At 36.2% G+C, this 21,636-nt stretch overlaps 1 protein-coding gene across 2 annotated transcripts in view; it reads right to left on the bottom strand.

The window, feature by feature from the left end:
• Window positions 1-6,963: 6,963 nt before the first annotated feature.
• Window positions 6,964-21,636, bottom strand: part of LOC129416602 (gamma-aminobutyric acid receptor subunit pi) — a 38,876-nt gene continuing 24,203 nt past the window's right edge. For both annotated transcript variants that reach the window (XM_055170937.2, XM_055170938.2), the window contains exons 4-10: window positions 18,647-18,714; window positions 18,091-18,308; window positions 17,646-17,728; window positions 10,966-11,103; window positions 10,074-10,226; window positions 7,795-7,988; window positions 6,964-7,655 (exon numbers count right to left, since the gene is read on the bottom strand). In XM_055170937.2, the coding sequence (XP_055026912.1) occupies window positions 7,317-7,655; window positions 7,795-7,988; window positions 10,074-10,226; window positions 10,966-11,103; window positions 17,646-17,728; window positions 18,091-18,308; window positions 18,647-18,714 (1,193 nt within the window). In that variant the 3' untranslated portion in view covers window positions 6,964-7,316. The remainder of the gene's footprint in view (window positions 7,656-7,794; window positions 7,989-10,073; window positions 10,227-10,965; window positions 11,104-17,645; window positions 17,729-18,090; window positions 18,309-18,646; window positions 18,715-21,636) is intronic.

Here is a 21,636-nt window from a genome sequence, read left to right as displayed (position 1 = left end):
CTCTGGGTACACCAACGATTTATTTTACATCTTAAAAAAGTCTTGTGAAATGTCCCCTATAAATGTATTTTCCTAGATAGCAGTGAGATTACAGTAAATAAGAGCAAAATGAGACTTCATCAGATGTCTTCATCTTTATACTGTGTGTGCTGATGTACTGAGGTTTTCAGTGCTCTGTCATTATTCATTGAGGTCACAGTGCACACAGTCATATACAAACAGAGCATTCTGGGATATGTTTATTAGAAGTTGTGCATCTCTGTAAGTGCATTTTTTCTAGTGAGATAAAACAGACAGAAGTCGTACACATGGAAGGGATCTAAACATAGACTTCGTTCCAATAGTGTGCTACCTTATGACTGTAAGGACAGCAGTATTTAAATGCAGAAGAAACCTTTTAAGTGAGTGATGCTAAAAAAAAGCTAATGATGCATTGTGCTTAAACTCAAATAATGGGAAATCTGTACTGAATGAAACATAATGTTGCTATTTTATACGTACATGATGCTTATGTAGACAGCACATGACATTTTGGAACAGTGCAGGTGTGTGCGCATAAGGTGTGTGTAAGCATCAGTTTGTCTTCATTTATAAATATTTAATTGGTCCATCTGCTTTGTCAATTGCTTTAAAATACTTACCCGGAGCTCGGCTTCATTAATTATTATTAGATATTCCCATTATTCCAGAGAGTAAACACAAATCCATTAGGGATCTACAGATCTGCTCTAAATTCAAATGTGCTGTGAGAAACCACTGAACTTACATTTAAAGGGCACCTATTATGCAAAATTCACTTTTACAAGGTGTTTGGACTTAATGTGTGTTGGCAGTGTGTAAAAACAACCACCTTACGATAAAAAAATTTGCACCTGCTGCTTGGTTTTTAATCCCCTTTAAACCAAAGCAATCTCATTAGACATGCCGTTTTGATTCTCTTATTAATGTGAGGTCACATTGATAGAACCCCACCCACTTACAGTCCTGCATTACCATAGTTTCCAACCTCAGCGAGTTTTACTCTGTCCAATAGATAGTATTGTCTCAGACTGTATTAATCAGATCTATTTGAACTGAAAGCACTCGCTGTCTGTTTGTAAGGAAGTGAGGAGCTGTAGCTCATTTGCATTTAAAGGTACAGACATTTAAACGAACAGCGCGTTGCTCCCACCCAAATAGGACAATTTTGGACATGCTATAATAAATTATCTGTGGGGTGTTTTGAGCTGAAACTTCACATACACATGCTGGGCACACATCAGACTTATATTAGTAAAAAGGCAGATTTTCACTTCATAATTAAGTCAATAAACTTAATTCATCTTCAGAACACAAATGAAGATATTTCAGATGTAAAGCAAGAGCTTTCTGACCCCCAAACTACCATGTTCAAGGCACAGAAAGGCAGTAAAAGAGTTATTTCTTGAAGCAACAAAAATACTTGTGGTAAAAAACGAAATAACTTTATTCCACATTTTCTTGTCTTCCGTGTCTTTTTTAACCTTGAACATGGCAGTAGTGATGTTGTCTGGGGGGGGGGGGTCATCAAAAACATCTTCATTTGGTTTCTGAAGATGAAAGAAAATCTTACGGGTGTGAAACCACATCAGGGTTCAACTCAAAACCAGAATGGCACTTTACATTTACATTTAGTCATTTAGCAGAAGCTTTTGTCCAAAGCGACTTACAAATGAGGTAATAAATAGAAGCAATTAGAGCAACTTTAGCACAGTTTATAACCTATGTGACTGATACCTCTTTATGCAATAAAATAAAAAAGCACAGTTTATTGTTGTTTAATGGCGCCTTCTAGTGGTCAGAAGCTGCAGTTGATTTGTGCTGTCTGGATAATGTTCTTGTTTCACTGGGATTAATTGCTTTATTAATTTAATTTCCTGACCTGACTGCTTTCCACAAACACAATGTGCACTTTATAATGTTTAATAATACAAAGGACACAAGATAACATTAACACATGAGCTGCTTTTAAATTCCCAGGGATTGGTAAATGCAGAGAAATTCCTATTTTAAAGGGATAGTTCACTTCTCTGTCATCATTTACTCATCCTCATGTTGTTCTAAACCTGTATGAATTTCGTTTTTCTGATGAACACAAAAGAAGATATTTTGAGAAATGATGCTAAACACACAGCATATACCATTGACTTCCATAGTAGGAATAAAAAAATATGATGGAATTTAATGGGTCCCGTCAACTGTGTGCTTACCATCATTTATCAAAATATTTTCTTCATCATTTATCACAATACTTCCAAAATATTTTTTTTCTACTATGGAACTCAATAGTCACTATCTGCTGTGTGTTTAGCATCATTTCTCAAAATATCTCCTTTTGTGTTGATGGGAAAAAAGAAATTCATACAGGTTTGGAACAACATGGTGACAAAATTTTCATTTTAAAGTGAACTATCCCTTTAAATAATGTCTCTTTTGCAACTTTTTAGTGACTTAAAGGGATAGTTCACCTACAAATGAGATTTTCTCATCCTCATGTTGTTTCACGTCTGCAATTTCTTTGTTCTGCTGAACAAATAGAAGTATGAACTATAGTAAATTATGTTTGCCAAGACACAGTTAATGATAATGTAAAGTGAACAAATTCATCAGTAAATCTAATAACACAATGATAATTTAGCTAAAGTGATTATGACATCAATATACAGCTACAAGCAAGAACATCCACTGTGTGTTTTGTTCATCACATAGATCATTAGTCAATCTGTTTCCATTTAATTATGGGTAATGAGCAAAGATGCGTTTCATTATAGTCTATTGATGCTCCATTCAGAGGGGAGAAACGAATGCACGAAATCATCTGTCATTTTTATACAATTGCATTTTTTCCACACGTTTTTAAACATCATACTATAAATACATTTATAGTGTTTTAGTCCAGCTAATGTGCATTTGTGTTATGTATTTATATACACCTTTACTCATACAAAATATAACTAGAACAAAATAAATGTTTACTGCAAACAATAAAGAATTTATTAATGTATACAGCTGCAGAACAAACTTTATGTGCACATGAAATAAACCTGGTTTAAATCAATATCAGTGCTTTGGTTGACACTAAACAGATTTGGGCTTTAGTCATTCAAATATAATAGATGAGTGTCATTATGATCAACACATGACAGAACTGTTTAGACTTCAACACTGAGATGTAATTCATTCACATGCACGTCATCTTTAATGTCTCTCCTTTATTGATAAACAGAGAACACTTTCATCAGAAAGAACAATATTTGTGTTGTTTTTATTGTTTATTAGTTGTGTCATTATCAATAATATTAGAAAAAAATAAACATTAAGTAAACATGCATTGCAAGTATTTCTTTCGTTTTACAGTCATTTCTCAGTGATGACATCACATATAAATCATTGTCAGTATGTTTCTGAAAGCAGTTTTATAAAATCTAATAAATTAATACATTTTTCTAATAAAATGTTTTCCCTTATGAATCTATTGTTAAAGAAAATTAGATACCTCCCAATTGTATTTGTGTGTGTATAAAGGGGTATCATTACTGTACTGCATTTAAAAATGTTCTAGTTCTTCAAAATTAAAAAAAAAAAACTGTTAAAGGGACACTCCACTTTTTTTGAAATAATGCAAATTTTTCATCTCCCCTACAGTTAAACATTTGATTTGTACCTTTTTGGAATCCATTCAGCTGATCTCCGGGTCTGGCGGTACCACTTTTAGCATAGCTTAGCATAATCCATTGAATCTGATTAGACCATTAGCATCGAATAACCAAAAAAATAACCAAAGAGTTTGGATATTTTTCCTATTTAAAACTTGACTCTTCTGTAGTTACATCGTGTACTAAGACTGACAGAAAATTAAAAGTTGCAATTTAGGGGAGCTGGAAAATGAGTATATTTTCAAAAAAAGTGGAGTGTTCCTTTAAAAGCATTTTTTTTTCAAATTAAGTGTACAGCAAATGGCCACTAGGGGTGTTACTGCATTAATTCTCAACTTTCAAAATGAAAAATAAAGGATATTCTACAATAAAACTTTACAATATTCATGTTATATTACACACATTATTAGCATTAAGTTGTATAGAAACATGCATAAAACTGAAAGTCAAGCACTTTGTAGTTTGTACTTCAAACAGAAGGCATCAGACTTATATGACTGCGTACTAAAGGCAAATGTTTAAAACATCTGAATGTCCCCCCAATAGACAAGATGTCAAAGACATAAAATAATGACATAAAACAGCAAATCTATCTGAGTGAATGAACAATTACTGAAGCAGATTAAATGGTTTAAACATTTCACTTCAATCCATCATTTCTCTCAGTTTCAGTAGTCTTCCAGAAGAAGCCGCTATTTCTGTATATTACCTTATACTGCAAAGTACACAGCGCATACGCTTTGGATTCATATGACATGAGCTTTAATGTACAGCAGGTCTCGTAGACTGAACAGATAGCATGTGTAATGTACAGCAGGTACAGTCCATAGTATATCACACAATCTCTCATACTGTAGCTCAAGAGTTCACAAACACCTCTGGTATACAGCTCATCCAAATGAAGCATTAAGTCACATTATAGTTTACACCACCCCTGCGCTCTCGAGAAAAGAAAAGCAGACAGACCACAGAAATTTCCTAAGATAATCATCACTGAGCAATGGCTTCTGTAATGTGCTGTCATTCACAGAGGGAAACATCAGTCATAAGGGAAACACTTCAGAGGTGATACAGCGCACGCACTAAACACATAAACATTAATGTATGCAGACAGTTCATACTGATGTTTTAGACTGATATTGAGATATCTGGAGGTCTGTGATACCACACAAACATATGCAAATTAAAAGACCCTAACTGATGCTGACAAACATTTTCATTATTCACCTTTGATTACTATAATCTTACAATTTATAATCACTGGTCTGATACTCCTGATGACACAAATATAATCAGCCTGATCTCATAAGAATTCATAAAAAACAATAACGAAATCCCAACCCTAACCCCAACGTCACGGGGCAAATACAAAAATGTCATATGAATTAGCCACCTCGTAAAATACGTACGAATCGTCATCAGATAGCGTTGATATAACATTTATTAAATGAAACACCATCATCCCATTGTATGTATGAGTAAAACACAATGATAGGCCTGAAAATAATGAATGTAAGGCAGGCCATGGACTAAATGATTTGGCTGTTGGTTAACATTACCAAATGGACATTAACCAGTGTTAAGGTTAAGCATGGCCTACAGTAACATCAGCCAGAAGGACTGAGTCTTTAAAAAAATATCTTTTCAATAAGGCCAGGGAGGGAACACACTTGCTAATAAAATAAGTACAGTAAGTCACTTTGAATGAAAGTGACCTGAACGTCTGCCAAATGCAAATGTATTTGAATCGTAGAGTGAAACTTGAGTAATTAAAATATATAGTAAATGTTTCCATCTTAAACGTCTGGTGGGTTGTGGATTTTAAACCTAGGACATTAAAGGCTTAGTTCACTCTAAAATTAAAATTTGATCATAAATCACTTATCCCTCTGTCGTTCTTAATTAAAGGAAATTTTTCAATATTTTACTATGTTCTTACCTCAACTTAGACACATTACATACCTAACTTTTTCCAATGTGTGCCCTTCATCTTTGTACAGCGCGTTGTGAATGTGTTAGCATTTAGCCAAAAAATGATATTAAACGCATGGTTTACTCACGTGAAGCCGTCCGAGATGCATATGTCCACCATTTTTCAGACAAACACACTTTCAGTTATTTTAGAAAATGTCTTTTCAGCTGCTAAACAGTAAAGTTAAGGGGTCCTCGTCCTTCAAGTCCAAAGAAATCCAAACGGATGATAAACAAAGGCCTTCTGAGGGCAATCCGCGCGGCGTTGCTGCAGAAATATCCACATTCAAAACCTCGTTAACAAAAACAACTACCTTCCGGTAGCGCCGCCATCTTAGACTCCTCTGTATTCAGGAGAGAGTATTAGTGTAGTGTACACACTTGTCTTGGTGACATATGACACATTCGGAGGGCGGGGGCACAGCACAGCAGCAGAGTAACCTCCGTAAGCTACGTAAGCTCTCATCCTGAATGCGGAAGCAACCAAGATGGCGGCACCACCGGAAGCGAGCCATTTTCGCTCATAAAGCTCCAAATGTGGACACCTCCACAACAAAACGGCGCGGACCACCCTCAGAAGGCCCTTGTCTATCGTCGTGGAGCCGGTTGGATTTATTTTGTGAAGAATATATGCACATTTTTTGGACTTCAAGGACGTGGACCCCACAACTTCACACTTGATTAACTGAAAGATCTAAAATAACTGAAAATGTGCTCGTCCGAAAAACTATGGACATATGCATCTCGCACGGCATTGGGGTGAGTAAATCATGGGTTTAATATCATTTTTGGCCGAACTATCCCTTTAAAAAATCACCATGCTTTATTTTGTGCCACCTAATGAATGAATGGGGCCAGGCTAAATGCTAACACATTCACAATTTAAGCCATTATGCAAACATTGTAAACAATACTAAACAGCAGTATAAATGCACAAGCATATAAAGAATACGCTGGCAACTGGGTGATTCTCACGAAATCCAGTATCCATTCTCCAAAATATTTTTTTAGATTTTTTAATTATAAATATTTCAATGTCAAAGAACCCAAATCCAGTCATGGACACGTTGCGGTAATGACAATTTCCCCCGTAAATGTGGAAAAAACAACAAAATTAGTTTGTATGATGTCATTTGAAATCATGTGCAAAATAGTACATGAAGAGATGTTTATAAGTGTATGCTTCTTATTTTGATACTCTTACTTCGCATTTACTTTTTTTATCAAAATGTTTCATGGCACCTCATAAGTCTAATTTTGCGATAATCACCCAACTACGCCAACAGGTCACAGCGCATTATTGAATACAATCTTTCGTTTTGTTTTCATAATATCATTATTGTACTACTGATGGACCATTTTGGTGATGTCTTTCATTCTTTTCTGGACTTGATTGTGAAAATCACAAGCCTCCAGGTTTTTATCAAAAATATTTAAAAATGTGTTCTGAAGACAATCGAAGGACTTGGTGGTTTATAACGTCACAGGGGTAAGTAATTTATGATAAAATTGTCATTTTGGGGGGTGAACTAACCCTTTAAGACCCGTCCTTAATACACCTTCTCACTATTTCAATTTTCTCCTTCCTTTTCTTCATCATTCAGACACAAACATTCTTTCTTGCATGATAACACAACAAACCCAAGTTAAACCACCCATCACAGCAGCTGGTTAAAAGTAAAGGTAGTAAGTCCAATAGAGCAGGTTAACCATGACGAATGAGAGTGGAAAGGTTAACCGCGAGTAATTGTCTATGTAATGCGGATTCTCCACATGACAGCAGTTGACAAACGTCAGAATTTTTCTCATTATTGAAATGCTTTGGACGCAGCAGTTTAAGGGCTCTGCTGGCACCTCTGGGGACGTGGCTTCACTGGAGGGCGTAATATCCAACTCTCCTGCGGCTGGATCTACAGCGTCTTTGCGTCTCTTGACCCTTGAGGAATTGTTGGCGATGGTGGTGACGATCCCGTTTATCTCCTCCTCACAGTCGTGTACGTGTTGACCGTACTGACACAGAAAAACACCCAAAGACAGATAAATAAAAATCATGATCAATGACTATCAGATTATAATGGGATTATTCAGATTATAAAGTCAAATCTGAAGTATGATGATCAATAGATGATGATAATGTTGGTTCTCTCACCATAAGTGCACTGTTACAGTCAGGGTGGTGAAGTGTGCAGAAGTGAGTCACTGCATACTCAATTAGAGCTCCGAAGATGAAACTAAAGCAGATGCCCAGGTAGACGTCTATGGCCTTAATGAAACAGTTTGCATTGGGCAGAGACGTTCTGGCACCCATCATAAGCGTGGTCATAGTCAGGACAGTGGTCACTCCTTCAAAAGATACCAGTAATACAGGCACAAAAACAGAGAGTCGGACAATGAAACAGTATAGTAGTCACTTATATATGCAGATAAAGCTATTCAAAATTGGACTTACTGTGCATTCACACCAACCGCGGAAGAGGCGGCAAGCGCGGATGATTTACATGTTAAGTCAATGCAAACACGCGATTAGGCATCCTCAGCGCGGTACACGCGGTAGCCGCGGCGCGGAGGGCGCAGAACGCGCGGAAGGCGCGGGGCGTTCCGCGCGTTCCGCACGAATTGAGCGTTGCCGCGGGAAACGCGCGAGTTCAAAAATCTGAACTTTGGCGGAATTCCGCGCCACGTTAACCAATCAGGAGCTTGCTGTAGTAGTGACGTGATTACAGGAAGCGAGCGGAGTGGTGTAGTCTCCGGGGAGTCGCAGAAGCCCCTCCCTTGACGCGGATTTCCGCGTGAATTTCTCGAATGACTAAAATTTCACCCGCGGCTTTCACGCGAGAATGAAGCGAGTGAACTCAAATATTCAAGCGGCCAACTACGCGCGAATAGCGCGTTTTTGCCGCCTCTTCCGCGGTTGGTGTGAACCCACAGTTAGGCATTTAAAAACATTGAGTTTTTATTGGTAATCTGTAATAGCATGATTATCCACTAGATGGCATACCCAATTTATAAAAAACAAGCAAAAAATTATTTCTTAATTTTACACTCCGTGTATGTTTTAATCTCTAACAAAATTCCTTCACAAAAAATGCTATTATTTAAGCTTTTTGCTTAAAAGTTTGTATTTTTAAAGAAAAATAACGAATATTTAAGAGTTTATAACAGTGGAAAAAAAATAAAGATAGGATGAAACTTTTTCCCATTTTGTTTGTTTGTTTGAAAGCAGATAGTCTGTTATTTTATTTGATATATTTGTATGTTTATATATTTTTAGAAGGAAATTTTCCTGGAAGGCATGTTGTTAAACTTTTCTGAAAAAATGCTAGCAGGCAACTTTAAAAAAAGGCTGGCGGGGAATGAGTTAATCAATATGATTGGGGTCAATCGGATGCAAATTTCGATCATACTGTATTGTAGTCAGAAATATCCATATTTAAAATTTTATTAACGTAATTAACTACCTTCCGGTAGCGCCGCCATCTTAGACTCAGGAGAGAGGATTAGCGTAGTGTACGCACTTTTCTTAGTGACGTATGACAAATTCGGAGGGCGGGGGGACAGAGCAGCAGCAGAGAAACCTCTGTACGCTGCGTAAGATCTCATCCTGAATGCGGATGAGACAAAGATGGCGGCGCTACCGGAAGGTAGTTAATTACGTTAATAACATTTTAAATATGGATATTTCTACAACAACACCGCACGGATTACCCTCAGAAGACCTTTGTTTATCGTCCTGGTGCCGTTTGGATTTAATTTGTGAAGGATGGACGCACTTTTTTTGGACTTGAAATTCGTGGACTATGGCTGGACCCCGTAATATTACATTTAATCAACTGAAAGATCTAAAATATTTTCTAAAATATCTGAAAATGTGTTTGTCTGAAAAACGATGGACATATGCAACTCGGACAGCTTGGGGGTGAGTAAATCATGGGTTTAATATAGTTTTTGGCCGAACTATCCCTTTAATATTTTCTCAATCAGATGCAAAAACTTGTGATGCTGCATTGCCAAGTTTTGTCTAACTTAAGATTTTGGGCAACATTTAAACTGCTTCAGCATGTTTATTTTTATCTGCACGTTAACAAAGTTGACGAAATAATTACTTTAATTAGTTATTTGCATTTGGGATGTGAATAGTCATTGGGATAGTTTTGAATGTCCCTTGGGCTGGCTTTGACATGCAAATCTGGCAACCCTGGCTGGGCGCTTGCGCAGACGTTTGGTTCAGATTATATTGAATGTACATGTAAACAAAACATTTTAATCAGATTGCAATGTTTAGGATAAATGTAAACGGTACTGTCGTAACCTGCAATCGGATTAAATTCAGTCGAATTGGCAAGATTTTGTGCATGTAAATGTAACATTGTAGTGAAAAGTCCAGAAACATGTTTGATGTCTGACAAATCACTGAAGCAATTGTCCTACCAATACAGATGCGTGCTGGGACAGATGATTGGCTGATCCAGAAAGAGACCCAGGACAGAACCACTAACAGGCTCGAGGGAACATACGTTTCCAGAATAAAGTACAAGATGCTTCTCTTCAGCTCAAAATGAAACACCAGCTTGGGGTAATTTCCTAGTGAGAAATAAAATAGATAGGTTAATTTATGAGATAACAAATCATAGTGCAAAAACAATAAATTCCCCAAAAACACACTGCACTTAAAGGTGCAATGTGGGATTTTGCTACTATATTATGATAATATATTAATAAATTAATATTTGTCATTTTATATTAATTGAATTTATCATTATTATTATTGTTCTTTTTAATCATATTGCTATTATCACCCTCCTCATCCTTTTTTTTTTTAAACTATGTCTGTTGGGATTATGTCTGTTGTACTTACCTACATGCTTCTTTATTAATATATTTCCACTCTCACACCCAGTTACATTTACAGTTATATCGAACGCACAGTCTTGCAAAGTACAGTTTATTATTTTTGTACGTGTACACATTCGATGCATGCGCATTGCAACAAACTGCAATGCATCTACATTTTCCTGTAGGCACATGTGTGAAGTACGTGTGGGTTTCAAAAATCCTGCGTGCATATAAAGTGTGTGCGCAATCTTCTAATGACAAAAATAACATCCTGCGCACTGTACGCAGACCCCCGAGTACATGTAAAAACTGACTATACCTCGGCCTTCAGACGACAACGTGTTTGTCCTGTGGCAGCTATTGTAGCTTCTCATTGTGTTTCGAAATTGAGGTTGGTTGCAATTCACAATCTCACCCCTAGATGCCGCTAAAAAACCCACATTGTACCTTTAAAACTCAAAAAAGAGAAGTTGTGAGGTAAGTTTACCTGTTTCATAGACGGCCTCTGAGACAGAAGTGTAATGATCCTCTACAGTGTACTGGGCCAGTCGCAGTGTATCCAATCCACTTACAGATTCATTCCCACGAACCCAATAAAACATCACATCATTGACATTATAACCCCCTGTTAACACAAACACAGACAATGAGTGGGGGAGAGAAATACTGTAGTGATATATTACAGACCTGACACATCTTTTTCATCTTAATAATAATGTTTTAAACAGTAGGATTCAACACTGTATCTTGCTTTGTGAATGTAGCCTTGACTTACTAAACTGATTTTATTACTTACACTTTCTGTTTTGTGCATGAAACTCAAAAACCTCTGGTTGAGATTAAATGTAATGTTACTATGTGTCCTCTTGGTGGTGCTGTACCATCAGATACTTTAGCGCTAATATCTTTCTCTTGTATTGTGGCCATGTGACACTCATTATAGTGTTTTCTCATATGTTCACAAATTTCTTGCACCTGAATATGAGCAATGCCGAAGTGTTTATAAGACTTGCTGTTCTCTCACACAATCAGATTACTGTATCTGTGGTATCTGGACACATATTGCAATAAAACAAGCAATATTGTATGTTGTGCTGCATGCTGATATTCTGTCTGAAAACAACAACAGGGTTTGAAGTTTCTGTCCGGATTTCGTGTAGTTTTTTCCGATGGTTTTGTAACTGAACAATGCAAATTATGATATCTTGCTGAAATGTTGTAATTCAAAAAGATTAAAATATTCTCATTTGAAACAAAGACTTCTTTGAACATCTCATCTCCTTAAAAATCATGCACAGTGACATTGAATCTTTCATCACACGGGTCTCTGTTTCTGTCATCGTCAAATAAATATTTAAGCTCAAATCGTCTTCAAAAGCCTTCAAGCTCAGTGTCTTGTTGACTCGAAGCTGAACGTCGTAAATTTTCAAAAAAAATAAAATGCCCGAGTGAGTACATAAATAAATAAGTAGTGATATTTAAATAAAGAAAATAAGAACTGTTCAGGACTATAAAAGCCCACAGGCAAGAAACACTTGCCAAAATCTCTGCAAATACTTTTCAGTGACTATAGATGTTTACTACTATTATAAAAATATTAAAGAATAGGAAAATAAATCTCTGTGTCATTGTTCAAGTTTAGGTTCATTACAATGACAATTTAAAGGAATAGTTTACCAAAAAATGAAAAGTCTATCATTATTTACTCCTTAACCTCCTGTTGCTCCGAACCCATATACATTTCTTTGTTCTGGGGCACCATTCACTTCCATAGTATTATTTTCTCTTACTATGGAAGTCAGTGGTGCCCCAGATCTGCTTGGTTACAAACATTCTTCAAATTATCTTTCTTTGTATTCAGCTAAACAAAAAAATTTATAAAAGTTGAGAGTAAGTAAATGATGACAGAATTTACATTTTTTGGTTAAATATCCTTTTAACCCAAACACCAGATTGTCATTAGAAGAAGTTGTGCTTAATGGGGTAGTTCACCAAAAATGAAAATAATGTCATTAATGACTCACACTCGCAGTTGTGAACTGCGTGCACGAGACTAAAGTCACATGACTGCAGTGACGCGGATTACGTATGACGCGGCTGACGTGTTATCTGGTGCACCCCAGCTGTTTTTTTTTTTGTGCGCCCAGGCTTCGTTTACAGTCTGAGGGAGACACACACTGTAAGTTTGAAAAAAAAACTTTGCGAACATGTCTGAGGATAACACGTCATCCGCATCACTGCAGTCACGTGACTTCAGTCTTGTGCATTCGATTTACAACAGACGCGGAAGAGAAGACAATGCTGAATAATGTGGTAATTTTTGGACCAAAATGTATTTTCGATGCTTCAACACATTCTAACTGACCCACTGATGTCACATGGACTACTTTGATGATGTTTTTATTACCTTTCTGGACATGGACAGTATACCGTACATAGATTTTTCAATGGATGTCAGCAAGTGCTCAGACTAAATCTAAAACATCTTAAACTGTGTTCTGAAGATGAACGGAGGTCTTACGAGTTTGGAACGACATGAGGGTGAGCCATTAATGACATTATTTTTCATTTTTGGGTGAACTATCCCTTTAAATGTTCAAAAAACATCAGTAAAATCACAATGAAAAAAATCATGATGCTAAAATAGGCTTCACTGATTTTGAGGTGAAATATGACCTTGACATTTTTTTTTTTTTTGGTAAGCAATCAGTACTTGCCCAGGTGATTGATACAGTATAAGGGCCATAACTGTCTGAATTTATGGGAGCCTGAAATTACCAGCGGTGTCCCGTTCATAAGATTAAACCATGAACTGCTGCTAGCAGTTGATTGTGGGGGAGAGAGAGACAGACAGAACCTCTTCTCTCTTTTTATTCTGCTTTGGTCTTATATAAGCGGAAGCAGAGTGGAGGAGGTCTGTATCAAAGACTCAACGCAGCCAAAAAAAAAAAGAGGACAGCAAGGAATCACAAGACAAGAACTGAACTCAGATTCTGAATTCAAAACAGCGAAATTCACCCAAATCTATCAGCTGTCACACATACATCACTGTCTCTCACTTCTTTCATACTGGATGTGTCTCTCTCACAGTCACCTAAAAGCTTTGTGAGTATATATTACAGAGTGAGGTTGCGTAAAAATAAACCTGTATATGTTTATGGCTGTGTATGTGAGATTCAGTGTCATCATCATGTACATGTTCTTATAGAACATTAAACTTTGTGAATATGAAACACGGGTATATAAATATTAACTCTTTCCTCGCCATTGACGAGTTATCTCGTCAATAGAGTATATGCACGTGACGTCACCTTTGGCGAAAATGACTGGGGTTACGCCCACTGAGTGGCAAAAGACAGAGCGTTAGCATTTGTGATAAGTGTGAAATCAGTGAAAACACGGGGAAAACGTGTCTAAATGAGAAACAGCTGTTGTGTGATAGACTGTTCTAACAGATTAACAAGAATTCGGAGATATCGTTTTACAGACTGCCAAAAAACACCGAAAGGAGAAGTAAATAGATCGTTCATGCCAACCTCCACAGACCACAGGTGGGTTGACAAGTTGCTAGGGTCACTATCAAGCAAAGGTTTTACTTTCTACCCTAAAGTATTTTTTCAAGTATTTGTATTTTATCCGTGTTTTTCTTTGGAAAACATACATTCCAAATACATTCTAAATATTAAGTTTTTGTTTTACATTTATTATTTAAGTACATTAACGTAGTTTTACTCAAGTAAAATGACACAATTTTAATGTAATTAGGTATTAAATAAATTTTAATATGCAATATTAAAGAATACACATTATGATTATATGCTTTAAAATGTAGTGAAGTAAAATTTTTCCCAAGACAAACACCCTAATCAAGCACAGATGCTTGAAAAAAGTAACTAATGTAACTAAGTATTGTCCACCTCTGCTATCAGCAACTAAATTTAATTTAAGCTGATAATAGTCAGTTTTACTGGCATTTTCGCAGCAGACGCTATGAAAACCAGCCATTTTGTTGAACGTTTGCCACTCAACAGGGCAAACGGTCCGGTGTGGTCATGTGAAAAAGTGACGTCAATGCATACCCTCTATTAAGAGAACACATTTGCATAAAAAAGTGTTCCTAATGAGGTTTTATGTTAATCTGTAATACCACGATTATTCCCTAGATGGCGAACTTACCCAATTTATAAAAAACTGAAGCCAAAAATTATTTACTAATTTCAAACTACGTGTATGTTTTGATAATCGTTCTGAATCGGATCTTTAACAAAATTCCTTCACAAAAGTGCAATTATTTTAGCATTTTGCTAAAAAAAATTATAAGCAAGAGAAAAAAATATAGATAGGATGAAACGTTTTTCCTACACTAAAAAAAACAACTTGTAAAATTAACTTAAAAATTTCCTCGTAACAATTTGCAGGAACTTTTTTTAAGTAAAATTTACTGCTTTTTTATAAGTAAAACTTACCTACTAAAATCAAATAAAATTTACTTAAAATTGCATGATAAAACATATGTTAAATAATTAATTAAATGTTACTTAATTATTTTATTTAGAAGTTAGATTTATTTTAATCGTTTAGGGAAAGTCTATTAGGTTTTTTTTTGAAAATTGAAGCATTGCTGTCCTAATAATATTAAATAAATCGTATTTTCTGTTTGTTATTTTCTTTAACATATTCCTATGGACCTAGTTATTTTTAGTATTATAAATGGCATTATAACACAAAATTCATGACTGACAACAAGTCAGTCATTGAATAAACTTGATTCGGATCAGAAACGCACACAAACTGTGTTTCTGACATGCATTATCAGCACTGTGGAGAGAATTACAATACAATGTTCTGAACAGCGTTCATGTAAAGAAACACTGATGACCTGAACGGTGACTTCACAAAATTATTATTTACAACAAAACAACATCAATAATATAAGAGCTTAAACCTTTATGACATTTTGCTAACAAATATTTAAGTAGTTAAAGTTCTTATCAGTTCTTATTCTGTGATAAAGCTTAAAAAATAAAAATATTCAGTCGCAAAGAATTGTGGGTATTCCTTACAACATATGCAAATAAATGTAAGTAAATTTTACTTAGATTTTTTAGTTTAATGGATTTAATATTTTTAAGTAAAATGAACTAAGATTTTTTAATTGAATCTGCTAAAGTTTTTGATTGAAATTTACTTAATTATTTTAGGACTATGTGCAGTGACTATAAAACAGTTAAAGGGCGTTTTGCAGGTAAAATTTTTCAACGAATTTGTGCAATTTGCTTGTTGATAATAAACATTTAGACTGTTATCCATTGTATTTTATGTTGTTGGGTATCACAAAACCCGAAAAAGTATGAAAAAGTACAGTGGTTTGCAATGATTCTCCTTTCCCCCACAACGCACTGTATGACGTCACGCTGGGGAGAGAATTTACCAAAGCCGTCTTGAGAGCATTGAGAATGACTATAGAAAGACGAGTAAAGTACAGTTCTGATAGCGCAGATTATAGATAAATACATACATACATACATAGATAGATAGATAGATACATACATAGATAGATAGATAGATAGATAGATAGACAGATAGATAGACAGACAGACAGATGGATAGGCTAGTATAGAGAGATAGGCAGACAGACAGCCAGATAGCATAAGGTTAACATATCTTCGTGTAGAAAGTAAACAAACAATTAACATACTCGTGCATGCTGGCTTGAGGGGGTCCATGATCCTGCCTGAAATGGGTGTAACTTTATGCGATCTTCAGCACAAACGGTTTTGGCAGCATGTCTCTAATCCTGGAAGGTGAGTGAAGCACGTCACGTCTGTTCGCGGGGACCAGCGACCCAAACGCACTCACTTTCTTACAGCCAGTAGCGGAATGGCAATCGAGAGAGTCGGGACTTTCCCGGGCCGATCTGATAATAGTTATACATTTCGAGTTATATTAGCAACACCGTCTGGCGGCGTGATGTGCGCCGGTTCCCGCAGCCCGCTGGTCAAACTGTGCAGGCAGCCTCTCTGCTCAATAAAGTATATAAAAGTGCTCAACCTGTTCGGCTGGTCCAAACATGTACAGGATTTATAAAAATACGGTGATCAATGAGCGGTTCCTCCTCAAATGGCTTAGCCTGTCGTGACGTAAAAAGCCGCCGAACGCCTGTTTATTACAGTATGTATGCGGTCGGATCCGAGTGTGCTGCAGCTGCTGACTGCTGCTGCGTATAAAATGATCGTGTGATTCGTTATAATCGCATAAACAATATAACAAAGCATCCTTTTATTTCACAAAACAATATATTTGAGATATTATTTGATAGACTAGTAAGTGTGGATTAAGGATGTTTAAAAATCTCTAGCCTGGTGGTCAGGACATGAATGGATCAAATCAGCAGATTTGCGAAGTTTTATTTATCTCCACGTATATCATAAATAATAATTAGCAAGGTAACTTTGCAGTATAACACATTATATATTTCCTACGATGTATATATGATTTCCAAATTATATACGTAAGTATTAAACAGCAATAAATGTCTCATCTATCTCTATGGCTCTGGCTGAGTCTGTCTCCACTTCTCCCCAACGTGACGTCATCGCAGAATTGCGTTAAAAAAACCGTTAATACCAAAAACGTAAAAAAAGTGGTCTTTAAGACCATTTTTGAGACATTTTAAAAATTATACACATATCTTGAGTGATTTATGTACCCATTAATCGACAGTGGTGGTTAACCTGCAACATACACTTTAAATAATACAAGAAAATATCTAATAAGACTTACTATTTCCACACAGTTCATTTTTTACATGAATTAATTGTGTATTTATCATCATTTTACTTAGGAAAATCTAGTTCTCAATAAATGTTAATATTATTATGTAGAAATTATGAGAGTTAATCTAATAAATATTACTACACCAAAAAGTTTGTTTTTTCAGTGTATTTTGTTTGTTTGTTTATTGTTTGTTTGAAAGCAAAGAGTCTGTTCTTTTATTTAATATATTTGTATGTTTATATATTTTTATAAGAAAAATTTCCTGGAAGGCATTTTCAAAAATCACAAAAAATGCTGGTGGGCAACTTTTCAAAAATTGGCTGGCGGGGAATGAGTTAACACAAACTACACACAGAAGACATATAACTCTAGATCAACACAGAATCTTACAGCTCTCCAGTTGTAAGGTGCATGTTTGTTTGTCCATGGGGTATTTCGTCAGGTCCATGTTACAGGCCACTGTTGTCGTGATCCTACAGAAAAATCACAGCTTTAATACATACATACTGACATTCTTCTCATGATCTCCTAAATCTAATATCTCCTGTGAAATAACAGGTACATTTTATATTGATGCATTTGGCAGCTGCTTTTATCCATGACTTGCAGTGCATTTAAGCTTATAATACATTTTATCAGCACACGTATCAGTAAGTTCCAGCTGGACCCGAACGTCTTTTTTGGTGTTCCTATAGCTCAGTTGGTAGAGAACTGTGTTAGCAGTACAACAGATTGTGAGTTTGATTCCCAGTGAACATGTGTAGTGAACTATTATACAATTGTCTGCTAAATCCGTAAATGTAAGCATAACATTACATGAGGCCAGATGACTCACCGTAGGGCATAAAGTACCGTTCCGTTGGGAAAGATCCGGATCAATCGGTTTTCCACTGTGATGTCATGGAGGAAGGATTTCTTTGAATCCACTATAAATGTGTCGGGTACCCACAGCAGCTCCACCAGTCGACCATCCAGACTTAAACTTTTGTTTCCCTCAAACACCAGTCTCTCATCTGTCCAGCGCTGACGGAGGAAAATGGTCGCTGTGTAGTCCTGCAATTTACAACACATTAACACCATTTTAAATCTTTCCGATCAATATGTAAGGGGTTTACGTTAAACCCAATGTCCTGATGCAGGTTGTTAAGTGACATATTATTAGACAGTTTACTATATTATTATACAGACTATTATATAGTTTCTTTATCATTTGACAGATGAAATCAAATAAAATCTGATCACATGCAGTATCATTTATAAATGCTGAGATGAGTTACAAGTTCAACACTTGTATTTACAGGGTTTGTTCAAATCAAAAACAATATAAGCTATAGATATGATGCTTAAAATGTTAGTTATTGTATATTAAATCAACTGGTCATGTTTCTCACCATGTTGATCTCTGATATAGTATCAATGCTGGCGATGTCCAGACTCATCCCCACTGTAACAGGACCATCTAAAGACAGAAGATGGAGGAAAAGGTAAAGAAATGTAGTGCATGTAAGCAACAATGTATTCGAGGCTGTGCTGTATTGTGAATAAGTCACGGCTGAAGGGATGTGAAGCCTCGAGTACATTACGCTTTTATAAACAGTACAAATATTAAAGCAAACAAATTTGATCAACATATGAAGTAAAATCACAAAAGGAAGTAGAGAAGTGATATTACAGTACAAATAGAAGTCTAATACAAACATTACATAATCTGATGGTTATATATAACACTTTTTCATGAGTAACTTGTAACAACTATTTTCAAAGCACTGATATGTATTTGCCAACCCATTCTCATAAAGTGAGTATAAATAGCACACAGTGTAAAAAAAGTAGTACAATACATTGGTAAAATTCCAATGTTGCGTGCATATGATAGGCCAGTCATTCCCGTTAACTTAATAAGGTGCATCTTTTCATGTCGCTTTATGTATTGTTTTCCCAATAATTTTTCTGTTTTTTTTAACTATTGTCACTTCGGGGTTAGATTTGGGATTTGCTTTAGGATTGTCACGGTGTGATTTAAACACCGAATAAGAAAAGTAAAAGATGAACCCAAACGCAAAGATGTATAAAAATATAACTATGAATTTATTAACTATAACAAAAACACCCACGAGGGGGAAAAACAGAAGATCAACAAAGGACTGTGATGAAACACAAGAATCACTGAAACAGGTACCAGAGAACATGAACACAGAATTTACAACAACGCACGCACCCCACACAGAGAACACAAGGGCATTATATAGACAGCACATCAATGGGGAACAGGTGAACATAATTAATCACTTAAGACACGAGTACATAAGGGAGTAGGGTAAAAGTGACAAGACACTGGGAACACGTGTCACACATACATGATGTGAAACCCACACGTGTTCCCACGTAAACACAATGCTGCCCTGGTCTTGCCCTCTGGATAATAACCAAAGTCAGGCAAGACCATGACAGCCACAAAACACTGGGAACACGTGTCACACAGATATGATGTGAAACACACGTGTTCCCACGTAGACACAATGCTCCCGTGATCTTGCCCTCTAATCTAGACCTGAACTTATACTAAGGTCTGGCAAGATCACGACAGCCACAAGACACCGGGAACATGTGGAAGCCACACACACAATGTGATTCCACATGCCCCCACACAGAACATGATACTGCCACGGTCCTGTCAGATGCACTCAGACCAACATCTAGCACAAATGCCGTGACAAGGATGTCATTTAATATATAGGTTTCTCCATGTTTTTGTCTATTTTTAATAGTGTAAAAATACAAAGTCGACAACACCAAAGCTCCAAAAATATATATATATATATTTTTTCATTATTTAAAGGTTTTAATAATAAACATTTTTGAAGCTTTGGTGTTGCAGACTTTGCATTTTTACACTGTTTTCGAGCGCCCAATTTAGATTGATGTGCGTGCTTTTGCCTGCTTTTTTGTCTATTTTTAAACCATGGCCGCTTGGAGTTAGGGTTTGGATGTCAGTTTATGTAACAAAAAGCCACAAGAGAGAGACAAACAGACAGACAAAAAGATGTTCTCATACAGAACACATAGGGGGGGTTTCCTGGATAGTGTTTAAAGGATTAGTCCATTTTCTTTAAAAAAAATCCAGATAATTTACTCACCACCATGTCATCCAAAATGTTGATGTCTTTCTTTGTTCAGTCGAGAAGAAATTATGTTTTTTGAGGAAAACATTTCAGGATTTTTCTCATTTTAATGGACCCCAACACAAAACAGATTTAATGGAGTTTAAATTTGCAGTTTCAAAGGACTCTAAACGATCCCAAACAAGGCATAAGGGTCTTATCTAGCGAAACAATCATAATTTTTTACAAGAAAAATAAAAAATGTGCACTTTTAAACCACAACCTCTCATCTATCTCTGGCTGTGTGATGCGCCAGCGCGACCTCACATCATTGCATAATGCCGTGGAAAGGTCACATGTTTCATATATGAAACGCACATTTGCGGACCATTTTAAACAATAAACTGACACAAAGACATGAATTAATATCATTCCACATACAACAACGTTGGAACGGTCCTTTTTCTCCACACTTGTTTCGCATTCGTCATCCGTGACCTCTTGACGTGATGACGTATTGCGTGAGGTCGCACTGGTGCGTCACAGGACCGGAGGAAGAAGAGAAGTTGTGGTTTAAAAGTGCATATTTTTTTATTTTTCTTGTCAAAAATGACAATCGTCCCGCTAGATAAGACCCCCACGCCTCGATTGAGATCATCCAGAGTCCCCCGAAACTGCAATTCCAAACTGCATCAAAACTGTCAAGTGTTGGGGTCCATTAAAGTCCATTAAAATTAGAAAAATCCTGAAATCTTTTCCTCAAAAAAAATAATTTCTTCTCGACTGAACAAAGAAAGACGTCAACATTTTGGGTGACATTGTGGTGAGTAAATTTTTTTTAAGAAAATGGAATAATCCTTTAAGTCTAGTCCCAGACTAAAATGCATATTTGCATACCTTAAAATACACCATTGCAAAATACACACCAGTAATGATTTTTTGTAATGTAGGTTTGTAGGTCCTAAAATAACTAAGGCCTAGGCTTGGCTTAATCTAAATCCTGTCTGGGAAACTGCCCCATTTAGTACCGGGGTGCCCAACCCTGTTCCTGGAGGGCTACCATCCTGCAGATTTGAGTTCCAATCATGCAATCAAACCGGAAGTAAAGAAAGATCATTTCGAGGAAGGGAAAACATTTGCGTTTTTGATTAAAGACGATGAGCACATAAAAAATATTTTGATAAATGATGGTAAGCACACAGCTGATTGTAACCATTAATTTCCATAGTAGGAAAAACAAATACAATGAAATTCAATGGGTACCATCAACTGTGTGCTTA

Source organism: Misgurnus anguillicaudatus, chromosome 11 (genome assembly GCF_027580225.2).
Source record: "Misgurnus anguillicaudatus chromosome 11, ASM2758022v2, whole genome shotgun sequence".
NCBI lineage: Eukaryota > Metazoa > Chordata > Actinopteri > Cypriniformes > Cobitidae > Misgurnus > Misgurnus anguillicaudatus.
This window is presented reverse-complemented; position numbering and strand designations above follow the sequence as displayed.